This window comes from Gymnodraco acuticeps, unplaced genomic scaffold (genome assembly GCF_902827175.1).
Source record: "Gymnodraco acuticeps unplaced genomic scaffold, fGymAcu1.1, whole genome shotgun sequence".
NCBI lineage: Eukaryota > Metazoa > Chordata > Actinopteri > Perciformes > Bathydraconidae > Gymnodraco > Gymnodraco acuticeps.
The window spans coordinates 63,220-91,091 of record NW_022991154.1 but is presented as its reverse complement, the minus strand read 5'-3'; the positions used below and the strand labels follow the sequence as shown (position 1 = coordinate 91,091).

The 27,872-nt window shown below is 39.3% G+C and overlaps 1 protein-coding gene across 1 annotated transcript; it reads left to right on the top strand.

Annotated features, from left to right (window-relative positions):
• The first annotated feature begins 632 nt into the window (after nucleotides 1-632).
• Nucleotides 633-11,248, top strand: ttc14 (tetratricopeptide repeat domain 14). Its single transcript, XM_034237465.1, has 12 exons — nucleotides 633-1,372; nucleotides 2,206-2,348; nucleotides 3,381-3,580; nucleotides 3,918-4,002; nucleotides 4,264-4,393; nucleotides 4,882-5,037; nucleotides 5,523-5,594; nucleotides 5,731-5,850; nucleotides 6,432-6,554; nucleotides 7,280-7,397; nucleotides 8,997-9,103; nucleotides 9,240-11,248. Exons 1-12 carry the CDS (start codon nucleotides 1,239-1,241, stop codon nucleotides 10,252-10,254), a joined length of 2,403 nt encoding a protein of 800 aa, XP_034093356.1. The 5' UTR covers nucleotides 633-1,238; the 3' UTR covers nucleotides 10,255-11,248.
• Nucleotides 11,249-27,872: the final 16,624 nt, after the last annotated feature.

Genomic DNA, 27,872 nt, shown 5'->3' with positions numbered 1-27,872 from the left:
GGGCTATTTCTACATCTTACTCAACCACTGGATATTAAAGGCTGTTTGCAGAACTAAATTATAGTGGGTGGCACAGTAAATTAGTTTCAACATAATAGAGTGGCGAAGTCCCGCCCATCTACTTCCGACCCATGGGACCTTATATCGGAAAAATAATGTATTGAAGTCAATGGGGAGAGAAAACGTATCTTTCGATCCCGTTTGAATTGTGCCACGAATATGTTTGTCAATCTTAAAAAATCATTTCCATGTAAAAAAAAGTCACAGTTTGTCGTAAAACTGTTGAAATATAAGACTATGAAAAATACACAACTAGAAAGACTACACATCCCAGAATCCTGGTCCCGCATGCTGACTCTTACGTAACCGACTAACTCCCCTTTTGTGTATGTACAGGAATCCGAAGGACAGTGAACAGGAGGGAAATCATAGGGTAATGGCTAGAAAGGATCCGTCTTGTGTAAAACTCTCACGAGAGTTTCCGAGCCGCTTCGATTACAACGAGAACGTGACGTCATATTTACACAAGACGGATCATTTTCTAGCCATAACCGAACAGGAGTGAGAGGGAGCACACTCCTAAAAAAATTTTTTTAAATAAACCTCGCACTGTGTGTGTCACTGTAATCCGAAATCAAACGCACTCAGTGGCTTTCTGAGTGTTAAATCCCATCTCTATTGCTCTAATACGTCTTCTTTTTTTTGATGAATGAATGTTTCAGTTGAAGGAATTTGGTTCCTATATACAGTCTATGGTTCCTATGTGCATTTGTTTCTTCCGACAGTTTCAGTGTAACACAACTTGCGCATGCGCACTTTTCCGTGTGTGGTGGCAAAAGGTTTGAGTTGTCGAGTTTTCTGCTAAAGCTAAACTTTGCAGAATTAAAATGATAGCATGGTTTTGTGTTACTAGAAACAGCGGCGCCTTGTTCATGCAAAAACTATTGGAATATACTCCGTTTTTACGAAGGAAAAAGTCCACGTCCCAGTTTGTTAGCATAACTAACTAGCGTTTGTTTGGCTAGCTAGCGATGCAGGGCAACGTTGTGAATCTAAATAACGCTTAACTGTATTGAATGGACTCTCAAGTAATTACATTCTTACATTTATTTATCTGAGACACATTTCATACTTTCTAGAGTTTACTTACAGCTCAATCGTTCTTTATATAGTCAACAGCTGCTGTATTTGTATCTTTGACTTGCACTATAATGTGACTGCAGTCCCGTGGAATCAGAATGGACAGGGACTTGTTGAGGCAGTGTCTGACATATCATGGAGAATCATTGTTCAACAAACTCAAATGTGAACAAATAGAAAACCCAGACTTCCAGGCTGTGGTGTCTGACCTGTGCAAGGCCACGTGTGAAAGGTATTTCATCCTGTTCCTTTTGGTTTTTGTTTAGTTGTGAATATATTTAAACTTTGCATATTGACGTTCATACACCATAGTTTGAGAACTTCCATTTCAACTTTTGCTGTAGAAAAACAATCACTTCCTACATTTGCACATACAATATTTTGTGATTTTTGATTATTTTATTAATCGCTTGACTCTTTGTTGGTGTCACTTAATGTTGCAAGTAACAATTATGTTAATTATCAACAAATAACGCAATTGTTTCCTTGAATTGCTTGAAAGTGTGAATAGTGTCACAATTTCCTTAATTCCAAAGGCTGACTTCCTTGCTTGTCTGCCAAAACATGTTAAGTTAAAATCTTTAAATTAATGAATATTTGGCATTTTTGCTTGGAAAAAGTCAGAATTATATTAAAATAATGTTTTTTTAATTTGTATTTTTGGTTGAACCATCACTTTAAATCCATGTATTTCAGTGGTAGACTTGTTTCGATGATATCTTTATTACTTATTGTATTTGTGTTGGTAATGTGACGCCTCTTGTGAATGCCCTGAAGCCTCTGGATCTCTAAAACAAAGATGTTGTGATTTCATATTGTGAATTTGTCGCCTGAAGAAGGCCCATAACTGAAAAGTGTCCTCTCCCTCTGCACCTGTATACCATGAGTTCATGATAACAATAATGGATAATTCCTGATATTGTACCGCTTTGTCTCTTTCCTCTGGCTTTTGTATCGGGAAGAAGCGAGGAAAGGAATCGAGGATTCAATGTCAATGGAAAAGGTGTGACGGCTATTTGCTTAAAAGCCTCTAATAAACAGTGACAATGTTTGTTTTTTGTGCAGCAAGAGTGATGGGCAGGACAGCCCCCTTGTTGAGCAGTTCATTGCCAGAAAGGCTGACATCCTGTTCTGTCCAACATGGAAAACAGCCACTCACAAAGAAGAGGAGGAGGAGCAGCAGGAGGAGGAGGAGGAGGATGCCACAGGTTTGTGTTTAACTACAACACTCAGCGTTCGTCCACATTACGCTCCCAAATGTAATATAAAATAAATGTTGAATGTGTGGGTAAGGTCATGTCATAATAATATGATTATTATAATAATAAGAATAATTGGATTTGTACCATTCGTCACACAGATTCAGGTCTTTTTTCATACTTTTACTTGAGACTTAAAAGAAATGGTTGATTACCACATTAAGACACAATGAAATGGCTACTATGGGCACTAACATCATCACACATGAGAACAATTAGCGTCATTGAATCCACAACAGTCTCAGCTTTTCCCACTTTATTCAAACCCAAGAGTGTCAAGGTGCTCCTGCTGCAGAAACCATTTTGAGATTTGGTGAAAATAACTTGTTTATGCTGCATGCCCAAAACTGCATAATTTTAGATACACGGGACTCCAGTGAATATGGCCATGCCATCCTTTGAGCATTATTAAGCATCCTGCCAGACAAGCTAGCTTATGAATTCCTTTGGTATTCTAGTTTTATATGATACCCTAATCTTCACTAGCTTTAAAACTGAGCCCAATACAGCATCTAAAAGAACGCTTAACGCTGATTTCCATTGGCAGGTTAAATGTCTTGTTTTGTCACAAAAAACTTCAAGATATTCATTTTAATATTATATACAATAGAGAAGTAGTAGTAAACCGTTGTAATTATCCACACCTAAGAAGAAATAAATGGCGTTATTCAAATAATAATAATACATTTTATTTCTATAGCGCTTTTCTTGAACCCAAAGACGCTTTGGGTTAAATAGTTTAAATAGTTAAATAGTTTCCGATTACTCTCCCGTTGATCAAATAATCGTTGCAGCTCATTTTCCTCTTTTGACTTGGCAAAAAAACCTTTTCAACGAAGAGCTCTCGAGTCCCCTCGAGCTATCTGGGATCACCTAAACTGTTTAATACAATATAGATTGTAACGTACCTTTTTTTTTTAACATTCTTGCTGGGCTTACTTGCATAGCAGCATTTTATTCTTTCGTCTGCTTTTCTTTCAGAGCCCTATGCCATCATGCCACCGATGGAGATATTCATGGAGGTGTCTTATGAGGAGAGAAGGACCATGTTGTATAGGGACTTGGAAAAGGGAGACATTTTGGTGGGGAGGATCAACAACATCAGAGAATACGGCTTCTTTCTCACTTTGCTTTGCACGGGAGGAGGATTGAGGAGAGACATAGACGACCTGGAGTTGTCGGTATGTCACTCAAGCTATGTCACAAATCTTTTCAAAGATGTAAAGCGCTCAGTCATCCTTGTAGTTTCAGCAGATAGGAATGATCAGTTGGCCAGCTTTACTGGCACCAACTCTGCTTCCCTTAATGACTGACATTGGACAATGTGTCTCATCTACGCATACTGTGTTTCATACCTTTGTTTGGCTGCTGGGAATCTTCTCTTCCAAAGGCTCAGCAGGACCTGCTTTTCTTATTTTAGTAACCTCATTCCGACCTCACACCTGGTAGAAAACACAGCACTCATCATTTCAGTCATTTATCAACCAGCCATTTGTTCTCTTCCCTTTCTACCTTCAGGCTCTGTGTCACATACGAGAAGTTCCCTCCACTGGCAGCCATGACGATCCTCTGTCCTATTACCAGATCGGGGACTTCATTAGAGGTCAGTGTTTTTCTCATATTCACTTTTCGTCTGGACTTTCCTTTGCACACATGCAGCACTAAACACGGGACCTTGTTTCTAGATAATTGGTTGCTAGGCATCTGTAACACAACCAACTGTGTGCATATTTGTGTGACTTTCAGCCAGCTTCCAATTAAACTGCTAATATACAACCAATGTATATGTAAAGCTACCCTACATGTCTGCAACAACAGACACTTGTGTTAGCAAATCTAAGTGCTTCATTTTCTCCTTCTGTAGCTGCAGTGAAAGACATCGACCGCTACCAGGAGAAAATCACAGTTTCTCTCCAACAGGCTGCTCTTTCTCCCGGCTTGGAGCACATCAAGCTGGGTGTCTTTCCTCGCGAGGAGCTGCCCATACACTACAGGTAACTACACAACATGAAATGACAAAATAAACAACACAAACCTCTAAAAAGCTAATCCTTTAAAAAAAATATATAATACAAATCCAAATGTGCCTGAAACGGTTTGGTGGTGTACTGAACAGCAATTGTAACATTACTTTTTGAATGTATATCTAAATGAATGGATGTGGGATGCATTTGAATCAAAAACATCCCACTAGCAAGAAGGATACTTGCTTTATACCCAATGTACCTTATGTGTCTGTCAATGGTAGAGACCCTGTGTCATGCACTAATATAGATTATTCCAGGTGCTTAAAAAAGCTCAATCTCAATTAACTTAATAAAGCTCAATTTCATTCATGAATATAGCTCAAGTTCACTTTTTTCTCTGTGAGCTTTGTAAATGCTTAGTGACCACCACAGAAGATAAAATAAGCCCTTCAACACAAAACCAGTTTTTTCTTGTAGATCGTGTAACTGTCTGACTCCTCTCCTCTTTCTTTTAGTCGTAGCCTTCGTGCAGCCGCTGACTCCCGTGAGACATACGAGTGTATACTGAAGAGCTGCCATGGTTACCACAACCCCTCTGTAGTGGAATACCTGCTGGAGAAGGTGGGAGTTAGTGACACCCAACCACCATCAATGATGAGAGGACTGCAGAGGTAAACAAACGGCTGACATCTTATCCCTATGTGTTACAAATGTCGAGGCAAGTTGCAATCCGTGAAATTTAAGTTGGTTATCGTAAGCTGGCCTGAAAAAAGATATGACTGAGAATGGCACCTGGAGAGCGCAGACCTTCCAGCCATGCCAACTGTGCATTCATGTGACCTCTGGACTGTCCCATTCCCCGAGCTGGGAAATCAAGTGCTAATACTGAGTTGTTGAAGGGATGTTCACTGGAGTTGACCCAGAAGTCAGTATTTGACTTGCCCCAGTACAAAGGCCAACGCTTAGAACATCAGCCTTGCATGTCTTCTAACAGCCAGTGTTAATGTTTTTTTACTTTAATCTTGGCAAGCTGTTATTCGGCCTTTGCTGTAGGCAGGGAAACACTGATTCTCTTTAAGAACGGGAAGCCTACAGCGTTGACAGAGAGCTGTTAGATGGTCGATACTCACTGAAGTTCGTTCTCTTTTCTCCACAGTAAACTATTTCACGAGGAGGATTTTGCCTCAGCAATCAGGAAGAGACAGTCTGCATCGTGGGCCTTGAAGTGGTAAAGCTAGAGTGTTTCATTGGTCTCTCATAGATATCGCAGCACAAAGGGAAAATGATCCCATGTTCTAGTCTTTCTTCCTCTGACGTTGATACAATGCTTTTTCCGTGCTCCTTGTCTGCCTTTGCTCTTGCAGTGTCCGTGCAGGTGTGGACCACTTCAAACATGGTCGTCATGTGGAAGCCATGAATGAATACAACAAAGCGCTGGATATCGACACTAATAATGTAGAAGCTCTGGTGGCACGTGGAGCTCTGTGAGTTGATTCTACTTTATTGAATGTTATACTATATCACTCTTGTTTGGGCTCACAGTTTACATAATAACTATTTTCATATAGGTCCTCTTGAAAGTTGATTTCTACCTTTTTTAGACAATCATACCAACACTTTTACAACCCATTTACTTGGTTTATATTTTGGTGAATGTTAAGACAATACCTTTTTAGTAAGACATGTTTATGTGTGCCCTGTGAGTAACACGTAAGAACAATGCCTCAGTCAAAGAGTAAGTCATTTGAAAGAGAACATGAGAAACAATATTTCTGAACATGCCCCTGTCATCTCTTCATTGTCTAATGTGCTTGGAAATACACGTATTTCTTTGTCTTGGCGCCAGGCACAGCAAAAGGAAACTCCTTTACGAACTACATCACAGATACATGTTCCAGAGAACTGCATCGATGCTCAAACACAACACCCACAGTTAGTGAAACCACAAGGTTTAAGCAAAAAGAGAAGGAAAATAAATCCAGTTTGGAGCATAGTTGCTTCTCAAGGATGACGGAATTCTCCTTTTTAGATGTTTTTTGATCGTATTATTTGTTGTCATTCACAGGTATGCTAACAAAGGCAGCATAATGAAGGCCATAACAGACTTTGAACTGGCTCTGGAGAACTGTCCAGACCACCGCAATGCCAACAAGTACCTCTGCCAGACTCTAGTGGAGAGAGGAAAACAGTAAGCGTTGCTACCTTTGCTTTCATGAGTTCAAGAGGAAGGATAATTGAATACAATACTGCTCAACATACATTCAAATGTAATGATAACTAACAAATAGCTTTAATGATTTCATGTGAACAGCTCAGTAGCATTTTCTTCAGTCCTGGTTGTTTTTCAGAAAATGAAAAAAACACGACTGCATTAACCTTTGTGATCTACGTCCTCGTGCCTCTGTGCTGCAGGCATAACGAAGGGACTTCCTGCTTGGATGACTTATTTCATGCAACAACAAGGTTGCCAGTGAACTTCCTTATTTATATTGAGTTAATATAAAGCCAGGTTCAGTGTGAGGGCCGCGGTTAAAGGCAACAGATGATTATTCTTCTATTTAGCAGTGCTTCCATTTCCATGAATCATTTGATTACAGTCTAGAGAGGTTTTGTTAGTTGAGTGTCTCGTTATTATGATTATTATTGTGCGTGACAAAGAATTGGCCTTTCCCAGCAGTTGCTCCGCCCTTAGAAACAACCTCTTACTGTCACTACCTCCCTTTTTTAAACTACAATTAAAATGATAATTAGAAGTAGACTGTAAACAAAGTATTTGATGAGTCAACACTGGCTAAGGATGTTAGGAACACTGCTTTGGAGCAGACGAGTAGTCAATTTGAATCTGGTTTGTTGGGATAATTGTAAATAAGTGTGCGTGTGTGTGTGTGTGTGTGTGTGTGTGTGTGTGTGTAGGCTTGAAGAACAGGAGAAACTGGTCACAGCAGAGGGACTTTACAGGAAAGCTCTATCTCTCGATGAGTCAAACCCTGAGGCCCAGGAAGCGCTGCACAAAATAACCGAGACTATACAGGTGAGCGGGAACCACACACAAACACGCTGGGCTAGGTGAAAGTTGGCAGAAATGCACTCTGTATTTGAGCCTTATCTATTAAAACACACTCTAACAATAATGTGCATATAGAGGCTTGGCTAAGCTCACATTTCAATGTAGTGGATTGTTTGACTTCGGGAAATCAAATGAATAAAGAGCTCTCAGAAGCTTTGTGTATTTTGTGACCCAGTCTTTCTTTCATAGAGCGACTATAGTCAAAATGTTTCTCGTAGCAGAGTTACATGACTACTGGTGTGTGAAAACAGTCATAAAGGCTTAAGAACCAGATACACAACTCCAAATAAAGGCACATTTTCTTCAACCTGTACAGCTGCTGGTTGCTTAGTTAGGGAACTGCTCATTCACAGCCTTGTTTCCACTGCCCCCGAGTGGCCAAGAATGAAGGGGTTTAAATGAAAGCACGGATAAGACATGCATGAATCTTATAATCAAGGGCGTGCAGACACACAACTTGACTATTGAGATTTTGCAATGACATCACAACAGACACACAGCTGTTGCAGGTGTTTCATCTTTAGAAACTAACTTGAACGGGAATTCTTCCTTTTTGATGTTTGGCAGTTTTCTAAGATCAGATTATTTGTTGTACATGCATATATTTTCAAACTGCCTCCCTGTTGGCCACTTTACATGATCTCATTATTAACCAATAGAGACAAAAAGCAGGAAGGATTTAAACTCCTGTGTGTCTGCTAATGTTTTACCAGCTTAATATCCGTCTAAGATTCATATCCAAACAGGAGACATTCCTTGTGGGTTTGTAGGCAGCTATTAACTGGATAGGTCAAACCTTGCCCTGTATAATGTAAGTCTTTACTCAGTATATTAACAATTAATAAACAGGAAACTATATGATACTAAGTGTTTCTGGAGTCTTTTCAACAACCTCTACAATATGTTATTGTTTAGATGCACACTGAATACACTTTATCTGTTCCATTTTCACGTGTTAACACTAAATATGAATTTTGAAAGTTGTTCTACCTAAACTCATCCATGTTGGTTTGTAAGACTGATGAAGTGTTTTGGTGTTTGTGTGTGTGTCTGCGGCCTCGGGACTCTGACTCTTTGACCCTTCAACTTCCATGGCCTTGTCACGTGCTTTGCGGTGGTGAAAATAAATAAACGGCACAATGACACCAACTCCTCTATTGGACTCTCGTGCGTCCCCCTGGTCCAAATCGGTAACGTTGAAACATTCTCTCTGTCTGATTGGGAAACAAATGCTTTGTGCTTTCTCTGCCTGTACCTCTCTCTGTCTATTCTTCTGCTTCTCTGCCAATACCGTTCTCTTGGATTACACAACTGTTTTTAACCCTCTGTCTATTTCTTTATCATGTCGTCTGTGGCGTGTGATCATAACATTCTGCTGTCCTTCTCAAATCTCTGACTTTCCTTTTTCTCCAACATGAATCATTTACTAAATGAATGGCTGATAACTGATCGATTTCGGGGTCGCTGTTGCATGTCTTGGGTCGTGGCGTGTTTGAATGTGTCTTTGTGGACTTTTGCTTGCCATTGTTATGTCTTGCCTTGCATCACCCGGCGGCCTTAAAGGTCTCAATTCGCCTGCGAGAAGAAGCGGTGGCTAAGGAGCAGGACAAAGCTACGAGCAGCCAGACCAGCGCTGAGAAATTGCGTAAGATCTTAAAAGAGGAGAAGAGGTGAGTTGTCTCTGATCTTTTAAAGCTGTGTCAGGTACATTTGCTACATATGAAGTCATTGAGATCCTTAACTCCAAATCATTTCATGTTTATGAGGATGAAATGTTCAGTGGATGTCTTTTTTATTTTTTTACAGAATGAAGAAGAAACGCAAGAGATCAGCGTCTTCCAATCCCTCATCCACCGCTTCCTCCAGAGACTCTTCTCCTTCTTCTTCTTCGTCGTCTGACTCCTCTCGCAGGAGGTCCAAAAAGAAGAAGAAAAGGAGGAAGCGGGGAAGTAAGCGCCATCGCAGGATCTCCTCAAAGGAGAGCAGCAGCAGGAGGAGCGAGGAGGGTAAGAGCAAGAAAGACCGGAAGGAGAAGGAAGAAGAGGAAGAGGTGGAGTGGTACCCCGCTCCTCCAAACACCTCCGCCACCTTTCTCAACCAGAAGGGAGGCCCGAGGTTTGGGGAGAGGGATGAGGGGGAGGCAGTGGAGAACGATGCTGAAGATAAACGCATCTCCCAGCTGTATTCGTTGTCTGCAGCTTCAGAGGACGAAGAGTCCGACTCGTCACAAACAGAAAGGAAGAGAAGGGACGGAAAGGAGAGTAGGACAGGGGAAAGGAAAAACAGTCAAAGCCAGGAAAGAGAGGAGAGGAGGAGTCGGAGTGGAGAAAGGAAGAGCAGTGAGAGAGGGAGGGAGGATAACGGGAAAGAAAGGAGAGGAAGTGACTCCAAGAGGAGAAGCAGCTTGGGGGAGAACAGACGACGAACAGTGTCCTGCTCGTCCGCCGAGTCTGCGTATTCACGGAAATCTCATTTCAACCCTGAATATTTAGGGAACTCTGCTTCCGCGTCAAAGAGCGTAGAGAGTAGGGTGAGACATGACGCGCCCAAGAGGAACTCCTTCGATGGAGGTAGGTATGAGAACAGAGGGCGGGAGGAAGTAGAAGAGGCAAAGGGAGAGAAGGATAGCAGGAAGGGGGAAGACGAAAATGTACCAGGAAGTGGTAGAAAATCAGAAGGTGCGGGAAATCACACCAGACCGAGTAGTTTGACCTCAGTGCCAGAAGGAAGCGTTAAGAAAGACCTCCCTACTAACCTGTTGGATATCTTCAATCAGATCGCCCAGTTTAAGAAGGGGAAGGGAGGCGGGCCGAGAAAATAAGTGAAAACCAAAAGTCCACAACGTGCCCAATACTAGTGACTGTGAAATGGATGTTTGTACAATGAATTCATTCAGCCCTGCTATTGCGTTGTTCCCAGTTGTTGTGGATTACCTTCAGTGTCGAAATGTCTTACGGTGGATTTAAGGCTTGTGAGCAACGGTAGTAATTGCTCGTCAAAGTGCTCATAACGAATACCTTCCTGGACTAGAATAGTTCACATGCCCCCAGGATGATCCAATATCCCCAGGTGGGAAGTCGCTCTTCCTGCTCCTGTGTGTTTGAGTTTTAAGTCGTATTGTGAAAACATGGATTCTAAAAAGATACCTTGTTATATTATTGATCCGAGTGTTAAAACAACACATTCAAAAAATATCTTTCCTAGTTGAGGAGGGCGTTCATGCTCAAGTTGTGATCGAAATGTTCTGAACATAATTTGTGCCCATGCTATGCTAACTTTCCTGAAGGTGGTAATTTTACTGTAATCCAAAAACATAACCTCATTGGCAAAACGGAGGAATGTGATGAGATGAATCCTGTAAATGTGTTAGTGTATTTCAAGAGAATTACATTTTCCACTTATTGTATCTTTTGAAAAATAACGACGATTTCAATGACTAAGTATTCGATTTTAGGTCGGTATTATTTGATCATCTGTTGGGTGTTCTCCATACATAGAGGGTCTTTGTGTGTACATTTTGACAAGGTATTACATACCCCTCACGTCTGAGGTCACTTCAGTTGCTACAGGCTTTAATGTCTCTTGTTTTATGTTCATTTTGAGTTGAGTCTTTTATCTGTTCAAAAAGATACTGCCTTATGTTTACTGCCTTGGGCCATTTGTGCTTTCTTTGTGTGGCTTGTTGAATCCCAAACAACCTGAATGTTAGTACTGCTGTACCTTATCAAGCTTTACACCATGCAGATGTTTCAGTTGTATCCCGACACATTTTTTCCTGCAGTGAATCAATAAAGCAATTTAAAATCTCAAGATAACATGCTGTGTCCAAGTCTTCTAAGTTTTTATTTCGTTTTTTCCACCCCTTTATTCATTGCTCTCCTACTTCTGTTTTGATCACACTAATGCTAAATACTAAAAGCTAGTTTTTGTTGTCATCAATCTACCTAAAGTTATGTTACCTCACAAGACCTACACACCACAAAGAGTCAAGCAAGTTAAAATCACATCTTGATAAAAGACAGCATCCAAGGTGAAATAGTCAGTTAAAAATATACAAGCGCTCAGTGGCCAAATCCCAACTATTGCATGTTTTAATTATGTATTTAACTTTGGTTTTAAAGATCCTAATAAAACATATATATATATATATATATGTTGGTGGGGTTTCACAGTAATGATTGTTTTCTTAAGTGTTGAACAAATATTACTTATTAGTCATGCATTGAAAATATTACTTGAGTAAATGCTTGTTGTAAAGGTATGCATGACGTTTACCATAACATATTCATATTTTAAATGTTGGGTTTAAAACACTGATGCATTAATGAGTAAGTCACATTTTACTGTTCTATCTTGTGCAGTTCACGTTTATTTTCTCTTGTTTTGTGCATAATATTTTACATAATATTGACAGCCTTGCAAGCAAAAGTAACCTGTGACTTATATCCTCATTAATGCCATATAAGCCCAGTACACATAAACAAGTATACATGCAAACCACAAAGGAGCAGGCCTTTCGATACAACTAAGAACGTTATTCTGCAGAGGACGTTTTGAAAGCCATGTCCTATAAATCTTATTTAAAAACATTTGATGGACATCATACAGCTTGAGTTTAAATATTTGACTTATGATCATAGAGCTCCAGTTAGAAAACAGCCACACATTGCATACAGTGTTTATTATATATATTGAACTGAAGTCTAAGGATGAAATTAAGAGTATAATAAAGACAGATGACTTTAATGCAAACAGAGGTTTTATGTCTGTCCAGAGAGGAGATCTGTGATTCTGTCACCGGCCTGTCCAGTTAGACACAAGGAGAGAAAGACACATGCCTTCTCACTGACCTTGTAGCTGTAACTGTTATAATGTTAAACCATTTATCTTTCTAGTTGTGTGTGTGTGTGTGTGTGTGTGTGTGTGTGTGTGTGTGTGTGTGTGTGTGTGTGTGTGTGTGTGTGTGTGTGTGTGTGTGTGTGTGTGTGTGTGTGTGTGTGTGTGTGTGTGTGTGTGTGTGTGTGTGTGTGTGTGTGTGTGTGTGTGTGTGTGTGTGTGTGCGTGTGAAGATGAGCGCAAACAGACATTTGTGTTCAGTTGTTTCACATTCCAGATATATAACAGAGACATGCTGTCGGCTTCCATAGCGGCTTTAACTGAAGGCATTTCTTCTTTCTTTAATGCAGGGCTGTATAGACAAAGAACACGTGTCTTAATGTAACTATCTAGGAGTATTGATAGACATTTAACTTTAAAAGTCATCAGTAAACCTCAGAAACTTGTTTCAGCTTTCCAAAACACTCATTAGAAACCTTGTGTGAGAAATCCCACTATGTTACATGAACGTATATCATCCTTTCATCCAGCCGGGTTAGGCAGCAGATTCAGGTTAATGATTTCTGCACATTGTCACAGTGTTTTCATATTATCATTTGAAATATTATTATAAAGATATATGTTATAGCACTGCTCGGGTTCCAATGATTGGGAACAGTTGATATACAGTAAATACCTCAAGCAGGTTTACATATCAATATTACATCACCTATATTCTCGTACACATGTGTAAAAATCATCCAAATATGTTGAATAAACCGACTATCCAACGGATCAGCTACACTCCTGCCGGAGAGGAAAATACCATGCTACCCCCTTCTGACTCAGTAATGTGTGGAAAAGGATTCATTTTCCAGCAGGATATTGATCCTGAACATGCATGGAAGCCACTGTGCACCAGGCCCCTAAAGTCAGCAGACCTCAAATTGACTGACAAAGTAATGGGGAAAAGGGGAAAAAGACACTCATTTGGGACACGGTCAAAGGGTTGGTGGTATACAATTACAAAATCAATGTATTGTCTTGTTTCTCTTGTGTTATCTAACCATAAAGACAGTTGTGTTGGCAATTGCATGGGAGAGATTACACTTTGTACACTATAGTACTTTTTAGATGAAGTATTTTAATGTTAGGTAGTAGTTTATAAGAAAGTTCCAGCACAAATCAGTAAGACGATATTGAAGGAGATTTATTCTACAAAATATTTCCCTTTTTTTGTTGTGATTTTTGTGAGCTAAACATAAATAGAGCTATTGTTAAGTGTTAAGGAATAATGTTAAAGCTTTGATGAAGGCCGACTGTAAGAGCCAAATATAAATAAATGTGAATATTTTTTTAAATATTAACATGCTTATAGTTTTTCATAACATGTCTTATAAGATAAGCCTGTATTGATTCCCGGGCGGACATTTGGATTAAAAATAGATACTAAAACGACATTGCAGGCAGTATACAAAACGGTACTCATGAGTACGATACCTTCTCAAGCCAAATCACATAGTGGTGTGAGAAGTTAAAGCACAGTGAAGTATACAATAAGATATCACTTGCTATAACAGCGTACAGCATAATTGGCTATTATAATAAAGTGTGGGGTAAAACATCATATAATTATGATTTTCTGGCTGGTCTGAGTAAACGGAACAGTAAACAGTACCATGTGTCTGACAATGTGGTTTGTTGCCATGCGATGGCCCTAACACATCTGGTTGTCTTTCATCCTTCAGGCAAATTAAACCCAAAGTGGCTTTATGTCTTATTAGTGCTTTAAGCTTATTGGTTTCACATGTTTGATTAAATAACTGGACACACACACACACACAAACACACACACACACACACACACACATACACACCAGTGGCTGTGCGACCAAGCGTGCGTCGCCCCGTGCCAAAGTAGCTTACTTCAGGCTTAGCTGTCAACCTCTCCCTCTCCTCCTCCATCATTACCGGCTCCATCATCAGCGATGCAGCGGAGAGGCTGCAGTCTATCCTGTTAGGGAAGATTAAGCACTAATGTACGGGCAGTAAAGAAACCTCTTCATCTAAAGCTGCACACACACACACACACACACACACACACACACACACACACTCCTGATCCTGTGCTTTCTGTCTCAGACGCCTGACATCTTAATCTTCATAAATTGTGAGTACAGGAGATCCTGCAGTGGTTCCTCTGGCCTCAGCGAGGGCTCCCTCTGTGGGTCAGTCCCGTGAACAGCCTCTGCAGGAGTTTTAGCTCCTGAGCACAAATGCAGTCTTAGTTTACTCCACTTTTAATTGCAGTTGTAAAACACTTGATACAACAAAAAACACATACATTGAAATTGATGTCATCTCCTAATAGTAAAACATAACTTGTCTATCCTGATTTTATTATTAATTATTTGCAATCCCCCCCTTGCCTGCTCAATTTGACCAATGATGTGATGTAGGAATGAAAGACTTTGGATTGGAGCCTTAAAAAACAAATAAGTCAGTGGTGGAAGAAGTAATCAGATATTTTGCTTAAGTAAGAGTTCATAAATCAATGTGTAAAAAAGTGTATAACAAATACAAGTTGTGCAATCAAAAATGTAAGTCAAGTATAGTCAAATAATCAAAATCTAAATATAGTACCACAAGTACTTATTAGGCAGAATGGGCCAGTTAAGAAAAATGTGCAGTATATAATTGAATGGGATTGTAATTATGATGCAGTAATGTGTCATTGCTTGCCAGACCAAGAAAAAAGCAATGGGAAATTATTTGTTTGCATTTTTTTATCAAATGGGCCACAAATAACCACAAACAATTTTAAAAATTGTTTACTGACCACACAGTTTTGTTTTTATGAGCCTCTACCAAATGGTCGAGCTGGCCTTTTATGGTAAAAGTGCATTTTCAACAATCATCATACAGTACAGTATGTGTATGCATCAAACTCAAATAAAACACAAACTGAAATACATTTTTTTCTTTTATGCAAAATGAGCAATATATACAACCAGATATATTCATAAAAGATAATAAATTATAATTGTAAAAAATGGAAAAAAGTAATGTTAAGTGTTTTTCATAATAAAAAAAAGACTTGCTCATCTTACTGTATATGCTGAATTGGCCTAACAACAAACAGCTGGCCTAACAGCAAATGTCTATATCCTGTGTTGGCCTAACTTGCTCATCTGTGTGCAACTTTGGGCTGAATGCCATGCATGAAAGGTGCTATATAAATTATTATCACTCTTTCACTCTGACACTCATAAGGCACTAGATGTAGTACTATTACCATGAATCTAGCTATGTATTTACCATATTTTATTGGAAAACATCTATGAAACTCTGAAAAAGTCATATTGCTAGTTTACCATAAAAGGCCAAACCGACCGATTGGTTGAGCATATTTTCCAAAAAATAATTACACCCTTGTTAAAACTTTTTGTGCATCAAGTTCTCTAAATATGTTCAGTCAGTGCTCTGACACTAAAATATGTCAAAAATAATATGGTTACCTTACAAAAGTTGAGGTAAAAGGTAGAGATCATTTTTAATGACTTTATATAATATTTTGTTAGTTTGTGAATTTCCCAGGGTTCAACATAGCCTTATCTTTGCTCGAACTAATAACCAAATGTTTAAGTTGCTTTATATTTTCCTATTAATTTGGATAGACAAAGTAGCTAATACCTAAGTTATTGAATACATGTATTGAGGTATAAAAGTACATGTTTTAAATCTGAATTTGAGATTGAAATACTCAAGTAAAGTACCCCAAAATGTAACTAATTTCCAGTTTTTTAGTAAATGTTTTCAGTTCCACACTTTCTCTTCACATATCATCAGCTTTGGAAGCTGATGATATGTGAAGAGAAAGTTGGTTATAACATATTCATGAAACCAGCAAAAAGATACAATTGGTAACGATAGAAGAAAGTCCTCCTGAATTCAGATGCATCAGATGTGCAGTTCTGCAGCTCTCCACTGGAGGGCAGTGTAGCGCTGTCTGTGGACAGCAGTTGACTTCAAAAATGACAAATCACATTACTCTTATAAACATCTTTACTGATGGAGCTTTTATCCTTAGTTTTAAAATGAATGTATGTTTTAGTCCAACTCTATTTGAATCTGAAAGAATATCATCTTGTTTGTAAATATAGATACAGCTCTTTTGGTTGCTAAAGCAGGGGAGCTGCTAACAATTGGTGGTCCCTGAAAAATATTTTACTTGCGATCCTAGATCTTATATTCAATCAATATATATTCCATGCGAACTAATAATAATATGCTAATAATGACAAAAATACCTATACTTTTTAATATATTCCTTGCCTCGTTTTTAATGTGAAGTTTAACGTCCAGTCAACACATCAAAGTTGCTCGAAAGAATTGTTACGGTAACCTTTGGATGCAACAAAAACTGCAAAATGGAGGGAAAGTGTCTGTGATGTTGATGTTATTAGCAAACCATTTTTTTTTAAACTGTCATAGTTCTGAAATACATGTTATAATTCAAAGCAAACCTCACAGGCACGATCTGACAGTACATTAAGTATGAAAAAGACAATAATACGAGAAAACAATAATAAAAGGAAACTGTTCAAATACTGTGTATGTAAACATTGTACCAGGACAATTCTGGTAATAATATGAAAAGTGAAAAGCGAGGAAGAAAAAGGAAATCTATTTAGTATATGTATTGTATTATGAAAAAAACTGCTGATTCTCAGTTTATTATCATACAAGACAAAGGGAAAGCATACAATCGTCACATCTGAGAGGTCCGTAATAAAAGATTTGTAAATAATTCTAGGAATGTTTTATTTTTCATCAATCATCATTATTTCTCAAATACACAAAACTGAACCGTGATGGTTTTGCATACCATATAAAAGTAGTGGTCTGTATTCAGTTAATGCACATTTGTATATCAAAGTTATAAATGTAAATTATGGTATGGGCCTTTAAGAAAAGCTAAATCATGCTTTATACACAATTGTAAGCGTCTACTGCAGTTTATTTCACCTCATGAGGAAGGACACCATCACCTTTGGTTTACCTCTCATTAGTCAAATAACACATGTTTATGTATTCTGCATTTTAGTTCAAGAACCCTGTCACTGTCCTTTTCTGCAGAACTGAAGGACTTTACTTCTCTGTTGGGGGGGGGGGAGCCCTGACCCTGCTCTGTTGCAATAAGCTGAGAGTGGAAAAAGTGGAAAGAAAAGAAAGAGGAGCAGAGGGAGCGGCGTGACTGCTGGAGAGGAAAATAATAAGGAGAACTTTAGTCCTTGGAGGTGAGGGTCTCTCCACTGTAGTCCGGGGGGGTCAGCGGCAGCAGCTGTCCTGCTTGACCGACTCTGATGAAGCTGCAGATTCTCGCCTGCATGAATCATCCCGCTCCATTCTCCTCCTCTGCTCCCACCTGGACTCCCTTTCACAAAGAGAGGGGATTCCTCCTCTTAGGCCTCTTTCTTCACACTGAGGCAATCAGACTGTTGAACACGCAGAAGGAGATGAGACATTTTAAATTAGTGTTAGGAGAAAGGGGGAGAGAGAGAGAGAGAGAGAGAGAGAGAAGGGGGGGGGGAATTACATTTTTCATTTTCTACAATAAAAGGTACTACATTGAATTCTCGGAGCATAACAATACGGAGGAGTAAGTAATGGAATAGGAGCAGACGTGGTGTCTGTGTGTTAGTGGATAATGAGGAATTTAAAGATGTACGGTCCTGTGCTGCCATTCACTCACACTGTAACCCTGTCACTGGCCCGAGTCTCAGCACTGTCACAATACTGCACACAGACTCAAACTTCTCTAGTCATCCAGAAGTGGGCTTAAGGGGGTTTGGGCATTAGCGAATAAAGAAAAAAGCACCTGTTAACATACTTTATCACTATTATTCCATAGAGTTTGACTTGTAGGTCGATTACCACTGAGGTTGAGAGGCCCTGAAAACAAAAAGCATATTAATAACAAAATGGCACTCATTTCAGACCATATTGTTTCTGTAAAATGTGTTTTCAGTCTTGATTTTTCTCAGCTAGCGAGTTTTGGTTTAAGTGTGTTTATAGTGTGCTCATGTTTTCACTGATGGCTCTTGTAACAGGTTGGGGATGAGGATGGGGAAGCAGAGAAATACTTGTGTCACAGATTATGAGGAGTAAAATAACCAAATGAAATACACCATACTGTATGTCAGAGAAATACATTCTTCCAAGAGTAAAAAGCTAGACTCACATGGGATTTATATTCTGCTGAGGAATTCATTTGACAGCAAAAACAGCTTCAAGGACTGTGCGAATGTCATAATAGTATCTCAAGGAATCAACAGGACTAGTCTGTACATTTTTCAAAGATCTTCAAAAACCCTTATCCTCAGGGTCGCCCTATAGACATGCCGATACAGTATGTGTCAAATAGTTTGTTTGATAAATTGCAAGGTACAATATCAATCTATAAACTCACCTGTATTAACTACTTGTCTTATATAAGGGCCCTCTAATAAAACATGTGTTAAACCCCAGGGCTTCCTATGAGGGTTTTTTTAAGACGGTGTAACCAAAACGCTTTACCATAAATATTAAAACACTAGTAACAGAAATAAGACCATCAGTAGCAGTTAATCATTTCAGCAGAATTTTTATCTTAAGAACTTAAACTCAAAAGTGTGACTTTCAAATATCAAATATTGTATGTCTACATGATGGATTCATATTCGTGCCTGTCTCCTCGTACTTTCTTATTAAGATAAGTAAAGTAGATCTGAATATATGTACTTGGCTTTGTTCTAAATTGTACCACTGTTGAGCACTCATGTCTTTATGAGCTATGCGAGGTGTCCAGGGAAATGAATATGTTTACATGGCCTCAGCTACCATTAAGAAGACTAAGGTCTTTTGTATTTTCTTAAGGAAATTTGGGTTTTTAAACAATCTGTGGAGCTGTTTTACACATAAGTCTTATTTCTGAGGACAAAGACATAAATGAAACATGGCCATTTCTCTACTAAAATGGTGTTCCTGACATTGAGGGGAAGGTTTTGAAATAGCATTTTTGAATATCTTCTAGAGAAACAAGACAACTTCCAGAATGATGTTTTAAATGAATAGCCAAAATATGGAAATCGAACATTTCAGCCTTTTTCTGCCTGATCAGGGAGTGGGGGTTTCACTTGGGGCCTTTAAACTAAGTATTTCGAAAATCCTATGACAGCCAACAATGTGTCTATTCATGTTTTCACTTCATCGTCCACAGTTTTGGATCACCCTAAATCTGTTTTGATATGGTTCAGTAATCTAAAATAAACTAATCTGATGCATTAAATCACTTCTACAGAGTTATATAATGACCCCAAAGTACCAGTTTACATACAAAATATATATCGCACACAGATGATTCCTACTTAAACTACTGAAGCTGTCATACTGTGAAGTGTGTCAACACAATTACACGTTTCCAGGATTTTATTTAGTCCTCACACTCCTTAAAAATAACAACCATAGTCTTTATATATTGTAGTATATCATTTAGAAACATTATTTAGTGACATCATTACAAAGCGCAATAGTAATTTCAACCTCAGCACTCGGGCATAAAGAAAACCTGTCACGCACAAGAGAGGAATATTCTTCACTATTACAACTCTAAACACTGTTTTGACATAATTGCTGCCCTGAGAGTGAAGTGCAGAGTGAACCTCACGTATTACAGTCTCAACATCCCCCAGGGGCCGCTTTCCTCCCAGCGAGCATACAGTCATTAGAAAGAACACACACAGCAGGAAGCCCCGAGACAAAATGCAAACAAGTCCACACATCATTGTTCTGTGTATCCTCACAGCCTAATGGCATAATGTTTCTTTGATTTCTCTCTTATAGAGGCATTCGGTTTCCGTGTATATACCGCACAACATTGTTTCTGCCATACAGTTTCGACAACCCTATTGTCAGCAGGTGAACAATCTCTTCTGTCTCTCCTGGTAGCTTTTTAATCCAACACAATGTGGGGATGTCACCTTTGAGTGTTCAATTCAGTTCCAATTTGGATTTCTCCTTTTTCGTCCTAATGAGTTCCAGTTTGGATGTTGTTGTTATTGTTAAACGAGAGCGGTGAAGAGGCAGGAGTTCAGGCTGAGGCTGTGCAGCCAGCCATCAGAACATCCTTCAGCGTGCGTGGATAAAAAGGATGAATGTTCTAGAAGTGTTCAAGGCCAAAGTGAGAGATGAGAGGAATCTGTGGGTTTGCTAATGGAGCAGAGGTGGCAGAGAAGTACAGTACCTTCTGTACAAAAACCCTCCTGCCCTGACCTCTTTTTTTAACCCTTTTTACGCCTGACGTATTCTCCCCCCTCTTTTTCCAATTTAGTTTTCCCCCTACCTTTCTGTCCAGGATCAGATAAATATTCCTGTCACCACTCATGACATTTATAATATTTTTCCAAGCCTTCAGCATTCAATTGTTACATCCTCAGCGTCTCTGAAGATGCAGGGACAAGCACATTGTACACCCAAAGGAAATTTCCCTCCAACAACAAAATTACACTCAGATACAAAACAAGCACGCGCGCTCAAGTATACAAATGTACGCTGGAGCACACACAAGTGCATATTAGCATACACGCGAGATAGACACACATACAAATAGATGTTCTCACAAAGCTTGCAAATTCCATTACACTTCAAAAATCCCCAAGTCCAAAAAAAGGATTTTGGTTAATTTAGTAAACACAGGGTCAGAGCTGCCACAAGAGCTGAGAGGAGGTGATGTGTGTAAAAGCTTATGTGTGTGTGTGTGTGTGTGTGTGTGTGTGTGTGTGTGTGTGTGTGTGTGTGTGTGTGTGTGTGTGTGTGTGTGTGTGTGTGTGTGTGTGTGTGTGTGTGTGTGTGTGAGTGAGGAAGAAACGCTGACTGTGTGAAGCACAGAGTCCTGGCAGCAGCAGCAGCAGTCTAAACCCAGCCACTCTCTCCAGAGATAGCGTTTCTTTCTCATTTGCTCTGGCCCTATTTTAATAATAGCTGTGCATAAGTAATTTCTAAAAGGCCAGGCAGGCACATGGGCGTGGGTGGGGGGGAAATTAAACTCATTTTATCTGTGAGCAGGTGGATTCCTATTTATCATTAACATGCATAGAATTTGCACAATGTTATTTCTTGCTGCTGCTACTGATGGAACGTCATCCAAATAATGTCGGAGGAGGGTCTGGCTTCTTTTTTTTTTTTTGCTTATGCTGGAGTGAAATTCAAAGATAAAAGTACCAGGGGTGGGGTGGGGGGGTTTTCTCGCAATTTTCTGCAAACGGAAACTAATTCTGGGAAGCTTCTTATTACAGTGCAGGCTCATTTGGTTTGCATTAAAAGGGGGACAGGAGCGACATTAGGATTTCTGCCAGATTTCCAGGAGATGCTCCAATGTTCGCTCTTATATCATTAGTAACGCCCCTCTCCCCCCCCCCCCCCCCCTCTACTTACAGAAGTCCCTTTCCTCTTTTAACTGGCATTAAACAATCTCTGCTCATTATTGGCCCAATAATAAGACTGGAATATATTTGACTTCCTGATTTAGATCCTATCAAAATATTGGAATGTAAATGTGTAATTTATGATATGGAGGTTAATAATTGCTGGATATTCTTCGTGTTATTTTAGCATAATTCAACAGCAGGATTATTTGTCATTTTTTCTAAATTAGGATTGTGCTTTTTTAATTTGCTATGGATTGTTAATCCTTTTTTTTAAGTACAGAGCTGTTTCCATTTGATCCAGTTCTGTCGTAAAAACCCATTAAATGTATTGTTAGTTGTATTTCTGCTGTATTTCGTGAATATATAAATATTGCTCTTAAACTATACTGTGGACTGCAGCATTTATGAATAATGCGACTGATTGTTTGGTCTATAAAATGTCAGAAAACAGTAAACATTGTCCTCACATTAAGTCCATGGTGGACTTTCTTTAAATGTTCCAAATGATCCATTTAACAGTAATATAAAAACAAATATATATATATATATATTATGCAAAATACTGATTTATTAGCCTCTGAAATCCATTTCATGATTATTATTATTCTTCTATCCATTCCTATATCTGCAAACACTTTCAATGCGATGATCAAACGCCACTGACACTTTGATATCCCTCACTGTCATTCCTGCATCCACATCCATGTTGTTGTCATGTAGTGGAACAACATCACACGCCACACTTTGCAGAGGGGGATCATGGGAGATCCGTCTGCAGGCGGGATTAGACTCTCCTTTACGGGCGATGAGAAGCGAGATGATGATGTGTGTCTCTGTCTCCTTTTCTCTCCCCTGACAAATAACAGCATGGCAGCTCATGGCAGCCCCTCGGCTCCTGACAGCCATCCAAGCAGGCAGGCAGTCAGCCATTGTTTTGTAATGTGTTTCACTCTGCCAGCGCTGATCCTTGCTAAGGTACTTACCACGCCATTGTTGTCTAAGTATGCTATTTTCTGGCTGGGCACCTCCACTATAGAATATGGTGCTTTTTTCCCCTCTTTCTTTTTTTTTTTTTTTTTTTCAAAAGAGAGGTTTGTTACAGTCACCGTCATGCTAATCCTGGTGTGTGATATGTATACGTGTCAACACAGAGAAAGAGAGAGAGAGAGGGGAGTCTTAACCCAACAGACAAATGGTCTGAATGGCAGAAAGGCAGATAGACAGACAAGTCCCATTCACTCTGTACTGTCCTCCATGACACCAAATTACTGTTTATCAAAATAAGACGAGCAGTATAATAAGGATACTTTAGGAGTGTGTCGTCTAATGCGTCCTCAATGTGTACAGGCCTTATGGTATTTCTACAGAAAGTCACACAGCAGTCAGATTAACAGGGCAGGTCAGAGGAGGAGTAGCAATGATTGATTCAAAAATGTATATACACTCACAACAGAACAGTGACTTTGAAGTAAAGTAAGAATGTAACGTCTTTTATATTTAAAATGAACCATGCTATGTTACATTTACAATCCTATATTTTGATATGTGTGAAATACAGCTTGTTTTTTGCTGAGAGTTAGATTGATACAGCTCTCATCAATATGGAGCTACAGCCGGTTAGCTTAGCATAAAGACTTGGAACAGGAAAACAGCTAGCCGGGATTTGAAAAAAATCTGCAGCATCTCCAGATCGCACCGGTTAGCACAACAAAGAAATTGTTCAGCGCAAAGCCCTTATGCAGACAATAATGTAATAAGTGCCGTTGTAATATCTGGCCATAACGTTGAACCGTGAGGGTTCATTTTCTTTTTACATTTCTTTGTACTCAAAAAAGAGATATAACATGGTAGTGAGCTTGGTGTCTTGAAACTGGTGTCAATCTTCGCATCCAACTACCCAAATATCAAACTATTCCTTTAAACCTGATTGACCAACCAATAGGTTAACCTCGTGCTGTGTGGCAGGACATCGTTCAAAATTCACACAACTTAATTTTGTATTCTTGTGGAAATCCCTTACTTTCAAAAATAAGAAAATATCATACTCACATTTCGAGGAACTTCAAATTAATTGTAGCAAAAGACAGGTAGAAAATGTATTTCTGCTGTGAAAGGTCATGACACTTTTGTCACCTTTGGGTTTTTCTTTATTTATGTGAACATGTTTCAGTTTATAGGTCTATATTCTAAAATCACGTGCGAAAATGAAACAAAGTCCATTCATTATGACTTACTTTTGACCTCAGAACAGTCAGAAATATAAGAAACATTGTCTCTTAATACAAGCTTAAAAAAAACTCATATATAAAATATGTAGAGTAGAGCCACCAAAATGTTCAGAGACACTACAGAGGATGCGTCCTCAGCCGCACTTCTTACTGTTGGGTGATGTATCACTGCCCAATCTCTACTTTAATTAATCATCACTTTGAGACCTTTTATTTTCCTATTTCTGGTTAAGTGTGCATATTTCACTCGCCCACTGCGACTGCGGAATAGAAAATCTGCGGGAGCATTAATAAGCCTAATATAGAAACATATTTGAACCCTGCTCCTCCACTAAGTAGATTATAAACATTTATTATAGCATGTTATCATAATATCCTGCACAGCATATTGCAAAACTTCTGTGGGCCAGTTTTTCTCCCGGTGCAGAGGAAGATCATAGTTAATTCAGCAGCGTTATGGTAATGTAGAGGTCCCTATCGGTCCCGGCATCACACATACTAACAAGCTTAGGATAAGCCCAGCCTGGAATGGTATGAGGTTTGAATTTCTGGAACCAGCGCGGTCTCTGCAGCCAAATCTCACTTCAGCAGAAACCAGTGGGGTGATTCCTCTGCTTAAAAAATTAGTGCTAGTGCATATATATTTTTTGCAAGGAAAGGAGGTTTTGTACCTTTGCGAGGAGAAAAATGCACTGCATGTAAAAAAAGAAAATATTTTAAGGATGGCAAAAATCGTCTTGAGAGGGCTAATCAGCTGGCAACTCTGAAAAGCCTGTAATGTGCATTAAGAGATTTATACACAGCGCAGAGGTAAAGCCTGGCAACATTGTTGACTCATTTAAAGATGCCAACATCTCAACTTTGTGCACTGTTAACAAACGCACACATGTTAAGTTGGTGTACTCTGCACTTCTCCTGTCTCTGTAAATCGCAGTGTATCTGCCATAAGCATGTTATGCCCCAGGGCTCATCAGCACCATGTGATCCCAGGAAGGGCTGCCACTGTGAGACAACATGATAAATCCTGTTTGTGAGACTCTGCGGCTCTCAGCTCTTAGCTCTAATCTAACCACCCTCCACCTCGAGCACAGGAGAAGAGCGTCTGTCGATCTGGGAGAAGGGAGAGGAAGAAAAGAGCCGGGGCGCGGGGCCGTACACATTACGGTACATACAGATTATCACCATCATTTCAGGAAAACAGGGTGTTTTGCAAATGAAAAGTGCAAAGGTAGTATGCTCCTCAGCAGCAGACGGGCAAACAGCAGAAGACTGGAGGTGGCCAGAAATATCTATTTCTATTGAGATGTGATAACATTTGAAATAGAGATTTGTAATGTAATACATGTCATTTGTAATACATGGCATGGTTACTGATCTTTATACTGACAAAAAAGCAGAGAATGGATTTTATATAAATGAAAAAGTGACCATGAAGCTGATTTTGTGGTCTTAAAAAAACCATTATTGATGTCAGCCTTTTCCAAACCAGTTTGCACAATGCTAACCAAGCCATCCTTAATAAGAGAAAGCTGTCTTTATTTTTGCAGTATACTAAAATGATGGCTGCTGGTGTCTTGTACTCTGGAAGGAATGTGTCTTACAACAAACATCCAGTGCTAAAGGGGTGAGAAAGAGCGAGGGAGCAGCAGTTGGAAGTATGGTGGAAAATCCCAAACAAGCGGGTTAGAAAAGTTTCTTGAGTGGATGATTCAGATATAAGAAACTGTGTGTTCAGATGAAGGATTAAAGTCTAAACTATTTGATGATGTGGACAAATACGGACTACCAGAGAATATTTGTTTGTCATTTGCATGCGTGTTTGAGTAGTAAATCTCACTGCCAGACGCAGGGAAAAACTTGAACCTTACCTTGTATAACCCAAAAGTCCCATGTGGCCACGGTAGCTCTGCATTGGTTTGACTTTGAGCATATTTGAACTATGCTTATAATTGTAATGAGAGCTTTATGTCACCTTTTCTAGAATGAGAAAGCAACAATAACATTTCTTTATATAGCCATATTTTGAAACCAATAAAATAAGCAATTTTACACATTTGGGAGAATATTGCTTAATAGATTCTGTTGATCAACAAATCCTGGCTCAGCAGAAATGGAAAACAGGTCATTTAAACCAAATTCAGCATTAAGTGGTGTAGAGAAGGGAGTAAACTAGAGATTGACTTTACACTAAAGTTAATCCTATCCGTGCAAACTAATGATTGCCTTTTTTCTGTACCTGCCACAAAGTTTGCATTTTTATCAAAGACAATAAACCATTCACTCACCATGTTAAAGTAAAGGAACATCGCACAACCAATAGACAAAGAAGAAGAAGAACTAAAGTTAATATTTTCAGTTTATCTTCATTTTATTCTCCTCTGTTACTGCTTCAGCATCCGTCTGTCTGTCTCTGTCTGTCTGCCAGCCTGTCTGTCTTCTCTTCCTCTCTAAATGATAATTCAGAACATCACAGATTTGGCACTTGTAGCAGGTCTCGGGGAAAAATTAATTAATGCAAACTCCAAGTGCTATCAAAATTATACATTTGGAGCGAGTGCAGATACAGATACAGAGAGAGAGAGAGATGTGAGGACGTTCTGGTCTCATTAAGAGAGCAGGCAGAGTGGAATTAGTCTGAATATAATGACAGGCCACACTATCTCATGTAAAAACAGCCCTGTTTTCCTCTCTCATTCATTGGCACTAGTAATTAGTTTTGGCCCTAAAACTGTCACCCTTTACTCTAGAAAAAGGCAGATGCGATTTGAGGTGCAATTTAATCTTGCTTTAATGAAGAACTAATGGACGCATTGCAAATTACTTTTTCCTCCCCTCCCCTTCAACCCTCTGTGTGATTGAACAGGGGCTTGGGAAAAAAAATCTATTTCCTGCTTTTGAAAAGATCAAGAGTATCTTTGATAATGGTGAGAGCGTCACCGGCAGCTTCATTGCATCGAGCCAACAAGCTCTTTTACCCGAATCACAATTCAGTGGAGAGGAGGCCACAATTAGTGACAAAGCAGAGAAAGCGCTGCGGGGCCGGGGCGAGCAGAAAGCCTCTCGGTGCTCCAGGCTCCTTGTTAGGAGCAGGCCCTGGAGGTGTCACATAGGAACAATGAAGCCTGATAAATTACCCCCCTGAAAAAATAAACTGAAAAGATGTACTACTAATTTTCAATTACACCTATAATGCATTCCCAATTGGAGAGAGAAATTGGACATGTGTGGAGGAGAAGCTAACAACCATAGGCTCAAAACAGCTCTCTGTTTGTCTAAGAGCCTATGATATCTAGAGTGTATTAGCAATAAATTACATGGTGTTTAATGTAACAGCTCGCTGCTGATTTAACAGAGAACAAGAAGGAATATTGATGCCAAATAATGTCTCCTTATTACATTAGATGTTTTTTTTTGTTAGAGGATAATCACAGCCAACAATACCAAATTGCATTCTCATTTAATTTAGCCTAGTCCCAAAAAGAAATATGTTTATTTTGAAAAAGAACATTTGTGTTTTCTTTTTTTCAGGAGAGAGAGAGAAAAGAGGAGAGAGTTTGAAGTGTGTGTGTGGGAGCTGCCTGTCTGCAGCTCTCTAAACCACTTAAGAGACACTGTGTTTCAAACTGGCATCGCTAACGGATGATGTTGTAGAGAATATATCAAGGCCAAATAATAGTCCTTGAAACGGGTGAAAGGGGATGTGAGAACTGAGGAGGGTCAGACATGTGGAACATGTGTATCTGTCTTCATGTGTGTGAATGCATTTGACTACAGCAGGAGCAAGGCAGAAAGCCTAATGGGAGTGGGCTTAACTCTTGCACACAGCCTCGCTACATATCTGATTACTGGGACCAGTAATTTTCTTTCCTTAAATAAGGAAGAAATTGGATAGGATGAATGAAATTTGGCTGTCATATTGCAATGATGGT

Bases quoted from the DNA above. Each gene is read 5' to 3' on its own strand.
- ttc14 (XM_034237465.1), top strand. From the start codon at position 1,239: ATGGACAGGGACTTGTTGAGGCAGTGTCTGACATATCATGGAGAATCA. The intron at 5,038-5,522 runs GTAAACAAACGG...TTTTCTCCACAG, and splicing joins ATGATGAGAGGACTGCAGAG to TAAACTATTTCACGAGGAGG. The intron at 5,851-6,431 runs GTGAGTTGATTC...TGTCATTCACAG, and splicing joins CTGGTGGCACGTGGAGCTCT to GTATGCTAACAAAGGCAGCA.